This window comes from Gallinula chloropus, assembly GCF_964237585.1.
Source record: "Gallinula chloropus genome assembly, chromosome: 3".
NCBI lineage: Eukaryota > Metazoa > Chordata > Aves > Gruiformes > Rallidae > Gallinula > Gallinula chloropus.
In genome coordinates, this window is record NC_140087.1 from 61,429,753 (window position 1) to 61,438,701 (window position 8,949).

General features: G+C 48.2%; 1 protein-coding gene across 1 annotated transcript in view; it reads left to right on the forward strand.

Moving 5' to 3' along the window:
- Positions 1-7,631, forward strand: part of VASH2 (vasohibin 2) — a gene marked incomplete at its 5' end in the record, with an annotated part of 32,788 nt that extends 25,157 nt beyond the window's left edge. Inside the window, 2 exons of the mRNA XM_084261287.1 lie at positions 2,015-2,130; positions 7,409-7,631. Coding sequence (XP_084117413.1) covers positions 2,015-2,130; positions 7,409-7,478 — 186 coding nt within the window. The 3' untranslated portion in view covers positions 7,479-7,631. The remainder of the gene's footprint in view (positions 1-2,014; positions 2,131-7,408) is intronic.
- Positions 7,632-8,949: the final 1,318 nt, after the last annotated feature.

An 8,949-nucleotide genomic window follows, 5' to 3' on the forward strand; every position in this document is an offset into this window, starting at 1 on the left:
CAGAGGTTGGGCTTGCTCTGTGTCAGTAGACTGACCTTGGCCTGAGATGAAGGTGGTGTCAGGTGGGCTGGAGGTGTGCATACATCTGTCTTTGTGGTTCTCCCACACGGTTTCACAGAATCATTGAATATACTGAGTTGGAGGGATCATTGAGTCCAAGTCCTGACTCCACACAGGGCCAGCCCAGTCAGAGCATGTGCCCGAGCGCATTGTCTGGATGCTTCTTGAACTTGGTCAAGCTGGGTGCTTTGACCACTTCCCTGGGGAGCCTGTTCCAGTGTCCAATTGTTTTCTCCGTAAAGAACCTCTTCCTAATATCCAACCTAAACCTCCCCTATCACAGGTTCATACTGTTCCCTTGGGTTTGGCATGTTTTCAAGCCCTTATAAATGTGTTTTTAGCTCTCCTTCAGCCTGAGAAACGCTTGAACCCATGCTTGTCCCTGGCTATCAAGAAGTAATTGCCCAGTTTGCTTTACTCACCAACTCCAGAAGAAGGTGGCTGGGAAGAACCAGTGTGCCTGCTGGGGCTGGTGGGGTGGGTGGCCTGGTTGTGGGCACCCGTTGCAGCTTAGGTGCTTGGGACAGCCACATCAGTAGTTGCTTCTCCTTGAGGGCATGCTAGTGAGCTTGCCCTACACCACCTGCTGCCCCTAACCCTGACTAAATTGTGAAGTAGGTTACGTGGGAAGGGTGAGGAAAGCAAGTCCCTGACAGGCTGGTGCTTCCCTGCAGCTGGTTGGACTGAAGAGCCCAGAGGGAAAGGACATGAGACAGGGCAGGCTGCCAGGGGACTGGAGGCTTTGGCTGTTTTTGGGGTTGAGGGGTGTCCCTGACCGTGCTTCTTGGGCTGGCAGGGGTGAGGAGCTGTTTGTAGTCATGGTGGAAGGGGATTTGGTGCCTTTCCAGCCTGCTGCTGGCAGCAGGAGTGGAGCAGGTGTGTTGCTAAGTATGGGGCTGGCTCTCGTGGAGAGTCATGCAGCATCTCATCCAAGTTATTCTGGGTTCCCATCCCCTGCCCTGCTGAGGAATGGCTCTTACGTAGCAGCCACATGCCTTTTTGGCTGAGGCGCCTGCCCCTTCACCCTGACCTTGAGTGAGTGTCGCCGGTGGCACTGTAGCCTGACATTCTGCTGCCACCTCTCCTGACCTGCCATGGAGTCCTGAGGACCAGTTTGTGCCATACTGTCACCTTAAGCATGAGCTTGCTTACAGATGTAATTAAGTTGGGTTTTTTCCCTGTCTTCTCTACTCACGTGCTTTTAATACCACCTAGAGAGCAAATAGCTGAAGTGGGCTCTACTTGAAGTCTTGCTGAACTCTGTACTTGCTTTTGATTGAAGGAGCAGCTCTGTGTGTGTGTTGAGCTGTGACATTGGGTCCAGTTGTTGTAAGCACCTCAAGGCCAGGACCATATCCCTGAACCCTTGAAAGCTGAAGGCCCTGTGTCTGGCTCTTCCCTTGAGTTAGAACTTGAGCCACTTGATTGAGGCCTCAAGTTTTGAGGGTGCTGACTTTGGAAGATCAGGTGTCAAAAATAGCCTGGAGTGTGAGTGTCTGCTGATGGACTGCTGAGGTTGGAGGGCCTGGGGGATGCAGCAAGTGTATGAATGGGCAGGAGATCTACTGAAACATCCCCATGTTGTGGAGTTGAACTGCCGGTCTTGGTGGTGGTCGCCTCTGCAAAGAGGAAGGCCAGAGAGGGCAATTTGGCTTTCATGAGTTCCTTCATTTCTTATCTCCTACTACTGCCAGCTCTGAAGAAAGCTGTGGATGAGATCTTTTCTCAGTGTTTAGCTGGGAACTGAATTGGTGACACTAATTTTTCCAGGGGGCCCCTGAACAGCTATCATGTGATAACAGCTTTGGGTTCCTTGTAACCTGGACAGGGTTTGAGTAAGCCCCAAGGGTCTGAAGGCTCTTTGTGTGACATCCCTACTGGTGCATGAGGCCCTGTATTTTCTCAGTGAATCATTGCCTTTATTGAATGCCTCTTCCCCCCAAATCTCTCACAGATTCTGAAACCCTCAAGTGCCCATTCTCCAGTGAAGGAGAGGTCACGGGGTAAGTCCCTGTCCCCTCGCCGCAGGCAAGCCAGCCCTCAGAGACGTGCGTGCAGAAGAGACAAATCGTGAGTATTCCTGTTGCCATCACTGGTGGGCCAGAAGCTGGGGGTGATGCCCTTATCTTGCTGTACAAACCTTGTGTGTTTGCTGGCATGTGTAGGAGAACTGCACGGGGTATCCTGGGTGCCTGCAAGGCTCCAGAGCCACCAGTACTGTTGGTGTCCTGGCATTGCTGTAAGCACTGCTGTCTGGTGGCCTCTCCGTGTGGTGCCCTTGGAGGTTCTGATGACCTTTGCTTGGTTAAATTCTACAGGGTGTTGGATGACTGAAAGCAGAAGTGTGGGCTTCTTTATTTTTTCTTTCCAGTCTTTATACAGTCCTCTTTCTGTAGAGGTGAACCTAGCCTGGTGTGCAGGGGATCTGTGCAGAATGGGAAGCAGTGTGATCTCATCTAAGGGTGTTCAGATGTAGATATTAAAACCAGGAGGATGTGTCTGCTATTGGTAGCAGGGTGCCCTGCTGTCATGGTCTCAGACAGATTCCCTGTGAGGAGCCTTGTATGGAGCTGTTCTGATGCAGTGGTTTTCACCGAGCCCTCAGTGCTGTCCAACTTCCAGGCACAATGAAAAAATAAACCTTTTCCGTTCTTGCCAACATGGAAACATCACTTTCACTGTATTCCTTGACTTTAATTGGCTTAAAAAAAGCCCCAGGCCACCTCCCTCATGCAGTGTAGCTAAGAGTTGGACTGTGAGGGTAAGGACAGACTAAGTGCATGCCATACCTCTAGATGGATAGAGCCGAGTGCCCAGGGCACAGGCCTTTTACAGCTGCTGGCAGGTCAGACTTCCATACCTTAGATGTGGGAGAGCTGAGTTTTAGCTGTACCACTTCATGCCAGGAGGCTGACAGCTGTGAAAGCCTATACGTAACCCAGATTAGTCACATATTTATCATCATCGCTTTTTAAATCAGTGCTGAGACAGTAGTCTGGGAGCCTAGTTAGTTATTTTAAAGCAGCTAACAAAGACATTAGACTAACCTTCTAAAGATAACTTCAAGATACTTGTAGCAGCAGGTGACTTTGCAGCAGGCTCTTATTTTTACATGTGAATTCACACTCGGGCTACAATGCTGTACTTCGGGCTTCGACGATGAGAGCTGCTTGTTCAGTGCACAGATAATTATAGTTGCAATGAGCTTGGCTACTCCTGGGCTGCTTCACCTTCTAGATTGTTTTGAGGGATGGTTTCATCTTTGGGTTTCTGATAGTGCTGCTCTAGTTGCTGGAATGGATCATGTACGTGTGGAGAGAAGAGTGAGTTTTGCGGGGCTTGGAGACTCCCCAGTTGGGGCAGTTTCCTGAGAGAGCTCTTGGGCACACTGCTGTTCTGCAGTGGCTGGTTTCTCCTTGGCAGCTTTGCTTTTCCAAGACAGAAAGAAAAGTGAAGTACTGGGGGCCTTGCAGCATCTGTTACCTGCTTGGTGGGTCTGCTGTGTTACTCTGTCTAGAGCAAATTGTATGTTATTTTAAAATAAACCCTGGGTCACCACGATACAAGATCCAGGACCCAGCTATAGTGTGATGTTGGGAGCAGGAGACAAAGTGCAGCCTCTGCGGGAGACCTTCATCTCTGCTTTGGTGGGAGGAGGCTCTTGCAGGCTGTACTTTGTGGGGGTGTGACAGCCCTGCAGGTTCAGCACAGCACCCTCACAAGCCTGGCCAGTATGTCTGGGAGCAAAAGGGGAGTGAAGGAGCTTTTGGCAGGTCCAGGGCCATCCAACAGTCCCAAGAGGTTGTGCTCTGGTAGAAAACTGATGCCAGGGAGAACTAGGTTCCTGGTGTTAAAACGATGCTTCTATACAGTGGTGCTGGTAGCTCAAAGGCTGACTCTGCCCTTTGCCCCAGCAGGAGTGATGCTGCAGAGAAGTGTGCTGCCATAGGGAGTTCCCTGCTGGTGATAAACCCTTTTGCTTCCAAAACCAAGATCCGCTGGTTGCTGCAACAGTAGGTCCCTGAGATCCAAAGGGGGAATGGCACCCTCTCATCAGGGATGAGCTGGATGACACGTACCAGCATGTACAGTGGTTGATGCAGGGTGAGAAATAGATGAGGGGAAATTGGGTATTTTCTTTCACATACTGATGGATCTTTGAGAACATAGTTACCACGAGAGGCCTTTGTGTTAGGCACAGAAGAGGAGAGACTTTCAAGCTTGCTAGGCTTTAGGCTGGAATCCTAGCTAAAGAATGGCTGTGCCTATCAACACTGTGTTGTTTCTTTGTGGATGTCTTCCTCTCATGCTGTAATTACAGCTTTTTAGAGCTTGCAGGGGAGGGGGGAGAGAAGTGTTTTGTTCTAGTGTGAGCTGGCAGGGGCTGAATAACATGTTCATTTGAGAGGCTTCACCTGCTGATGACAAGCTGTTACTACAGCCTGGCTTTTGTCAACAATAAAATTATATGTGCTTGCTGGGAGAAATCTCCCAGTGAAAAATATGTGAACTGGAATGTCTTTGCTGGATTGTTTTGGAAGGACAAAGGCTGGAGCAGTGCTTATGGACAGAAGTGGATTTTAAAGCATCAACTCTTTAACGTCTCATCCTGGTTCCTTACTAGTTCCTTTGGGTATGCCACACATGGTGGCTGCTGGCAAGCCTGTGACAGCATTTAGCATGGGAACACAAGGCAGATAGGGTGTGTTGCAGGACATGGGTGGCAGTGTGGTAAGCGGTATGTGCCTGGCTGCTCTGTAGTCAAACTGCAGCTCATTAATGGAGCTGTGTCACAGTCGTGTGTGCTTAGCCCACAGCTGGGGTCATCCTGCCAAGGGTACCCAGCAGGCAGGGTGAATAAAAGGATATTGGGGGCAGGGGGTGTGTGAATCTGGTAAGTCTGAAACTCTACTATGTCTGCTTGTCTGTGCTCTAAAGTCCCAGAGCAGGAGGGTGTAGTGGATTCCAAGTGTCTGTGCTGGAACAGGCAGCACAGTGCTTCATCCTCATTAGGAGTGCTTGGTGCTGGAGGGGTTTGGGGGTGTTGATGAGTTTGGAAGGGAGTGCCATGCAGCAGCCTGAAGCAATCTGTGCTCCTGCATGTCAGCTCACCAGATCTATTTCCTTTCAACTTCATACTGAGGCTTAACACGTGCAAGCTCTGAGTGCCATAGCAACACTGGCCCTGTGTGCTTCTGGCCTGATGTAGCTGCTGCCAGCCCATTACACTGGGATGTGTGGGACGGCTGGATCATGTTATATTCAGATGTGCAAAATCAGGCAGAACCAATGTGGTCAATCTATGAACAGCATGCACCCAGCAGCTATGCACAGCTTATTCAGGTGTATGTCATCGTGGCACTTCAGACAGGAGGCAGGATCTGGTACAGGAGAGCTCCCCTCCCTCAGAGGAGATATTTGACACCAGGTTGTTTGCCAGCCAAGGAGAATACCTGTGGTGCCTTTGCTCCAACAATTCCTTTCCTAAAACCCAGAAGAGAAACCTTATTGGAGGCCAGTCTGTGTTTTGCTGCAAGCTAGAGCATTGTCATGGAGTGGGAATGGGTGTATTGCCATGGGTGTGCAGTGACTTGCCATAATCAGAGAAGGTAGAACCATCCAGGTGTGCTTTAATAAAAACATTTAATTGGAGGGAGAGAAGTGTGGGAAGGGAAGAGAATCCCTAAATTTGAGGGAGGAAGACAGGCCACCGGAACACAGCACATCTCTTACTGGTCTCTGACTCCTACACCAGCTCTGAGAGATGCAGCTTTTAGTTTGTTTCCTGGCTAGTCCAATCCCATCTGCTCTGAAGGAACAAAGTGGAAAAATCCAAACTATTGTGCAATGACTTCTGCAGGTGTGATCCCTTCCTGCAAGTGGCAGAGACCAGTGAAGACTCCTTCACTTTTGTGAAATACTTGGAGAAGCACGAGGTGCAGGGTGGGACTGCAAAGAGAATGGTGAGGTGATTGATAGGGGTGCTTGGATAGGTGGCAGAAGGCCCAGGCTGCATTCAGTGTGTGAGTAGGCAGAAGAGCATTAGCTGTCCATAGCAGTATCCCCAGATCTCAAATGTTGTGCAAATTCTCAGTGGAGAGCTGATGTTAGCAGCTCTGCCCTTAAAAAATTAAAAATATCACTTACTGAATCAACGACTTCAAAAATATTTATAAGGTTCTGCCACACACGTATAGCTTACATACCTGTGTGTAAGCTATACATCCCCACCTCTTAGGGAGGCAGAGGTAGGGCTTTTAGGCTGGCACATATCACCCAGCAGGGTGAGGGTTTCCCAGCCTGCCTGCTGTCCCTCCTGGGGCTGTGCTGGCTACCCAGAGCAGCTTTGGCTGAAACAGGCTGCAGGGTGGAGGTGTGAGCCTTGTGTGCAAGCTCATGGGTCACACCTCCTGCCCAGTGAGCAAAGAGTAAGCACACAAGCTGGAAAGAGGTCTGAGGAGCTGTAGGAAAGCACCGGGGCATTACCAGCTTCATGTTGTACTACTCAGGCTTCAGCCGAGCGTTTGCAGTGAAGTGGACATGCTATGGAATCTACTGAGTAATGTGTATTTCAGACAATGTTTTTATTTTGAAAAGCAAATATATGGCTTAAAGTTAAAATAGCTAGGAGCTTGGAATAAGCTGTCAGATTAGATACTGCCATAGGATAAATCACCCGGACTTTTTTTTGACAGACTTGTTGCAGGAGCTTTTCCATTGCTTGCTAAATAGGGAGAGGCTGACTGCTCAGTCTGTGTTTCATTTGCTTCAGGTTGTTGGTGCACTTAAATGACCTAACACTGTACAGGTGATTACTCAAGTGAAGGGCTGGACTGCTTCAGAACAGAAGTGAGTTTCAGACTGACTTGCCTTCAGCTAGTGCTTTGTGGTTGGGGCCTATTCCTCCATGCAGGCCTAGCCAAGAGGAAAGGGCAGGTTCAGGGAGACAATGCGCTGTGGCCATCTGAGAGGCCTTGCCTGTTTGCTCTCAGCAGTTTCTGGTTTACTCTAAAAGCTGGAGTCTGGCCCTAGGGCAGATCATGGGCAGGATGTGTCTGGTTTTAGCTACTCTTTTAGGCCTCCCCTCAAGTCAGATCTGATGCCAGGCTCAGATCACAGATGCCAGGACTGATGGTCTGCTGGTGCTTGGCTTCAGGGGCAACCCACACCAGCAGCACGGTCCCATGAGTTCGCGTGACAGATTCAGCAGGATCATGCTTATGAGAAAACTGTGGTCAGTCTTACTTGGAAGTAAACTCTTGCTGAATTGATGACTGCTCTTTCCCTTCCTGCACAGCAGTGTGGGATTGCTGGTGAGCAGCGCCCTCTTCCCTCCTTTGCTTTGCAGGCCTGCAGTGGTGGACAAGAAAGGAGACCTGGCCACACTCAATGAGGTAGGTTACCAGCTCCGCATCTGACAAAGCCATACCTGGAGAGAGGGCTTCCCTGGTGCTTCCCACTGCACTTTACCTGCACTCTGCTCCGTTGGAAGGAAAAAGGAACGGGACTATTTATTAACTTGTGGACTCTTACAATGAAGGTTTTACATAGAAACTAGGGGAGAGGGTTTTGGTGGCAGTATTTATTTCAGCTTACAGAAGAGGCATTGGTGAAGAGAACCTAACATGATGTTTGCCAGGATATGAGATTTTTTTCTTCCCCTCGGTTATGCAGCAGGTGAGTCCAGTGGTGAGAGAGCTGCTTCAAATGCAACTTCCCTGTACAAGTATGAATTGAATCTGGGCATTGGGCTGAGTAAGCAGTCTTATTCTTAGTGTTAAGATGTGCTGGGGTGCAGTGCAGTTAAAACCATCTTCAGTATTAATAGACTTCAGCATTAATAGACTTCAGCAATAAAAACAAGCAGTTCAGAAGTGGTGTGAGTTTTTTAAAATATCAACATTACCTCACTAAACAGATATGCAAAGCTGTCAGTATTACTATTTTGTAACTAATTTGTACTGTTTCCCAGCATTTCTGGTAGTATTAAAACAGCACTGGATGTTTTACTGCCATCTGTATTACTACTTCGTGCATGTTGCTGAATGATGTTAAGTAATAGTAATGTGCAAGTGTATTATCAAATACTAACATCATCTTAGGCAAAACGAGGGTTTGGGGTTTTTTAATGATTGATTGATTAATAATGAATTTTTAAACTTTCATAATTTTTTTATACTTTGTCACAAGCTTTTAATCTTGTCAGACTTCACTGCTGAAGCACAAAATGTAGAGATGGCTGTTTTGTAGAGACAAATGTTCACCTAGTAGTGGGTTTGTTTCTTATCTGTGTTCCTGGAGCAATGGAAAAACAGGTCAGAACTCCTAGCCTGAGTCCATGTGCTTTCTCCTTCAAGACTTGTGTGTAACTTTGAACCTTGCCTTGGAAAGGCTGGGCAGTCTCACATGGTGATGCCTTGACATCTTATATTAAGATAAGACATTGCAGACTGAAGTCAACCTTCTATCATGCTGCTGTAGTAATGATGACTTAGACCTGAATAAGGAAGCTTGTACTGGAACAATTCCAGCAATAAATTAAATTGTGCTCCGAAATACATGAAAAAACCCAAGCTTGTCTGCTTCCTCCCTACTTGGTCCTTTTTAGCTAAGTCTTAGAACAAGACCCATGACGAATGGCAGCAGTCAAGTGATGCGGTAAGACTTTCATTGGGGTCTGCTGTTTGTGTTAGTGAAGTTTTCTGGTGACAGCTGAGTGCTGCATTCATGTAAATACTTCATTAGGTGCCTAAATAGAAACTGGATTATTGTACAAGTCCAGACTCTGCCCTTTGTGCTGTGCTTATACTGCCCTGGGCCTTGTGTACCTCCTCCCTGGCCACTACTTTTTGTTTTGCTGTGTTAGAAAATTGCTTGCTTAGATTGTGT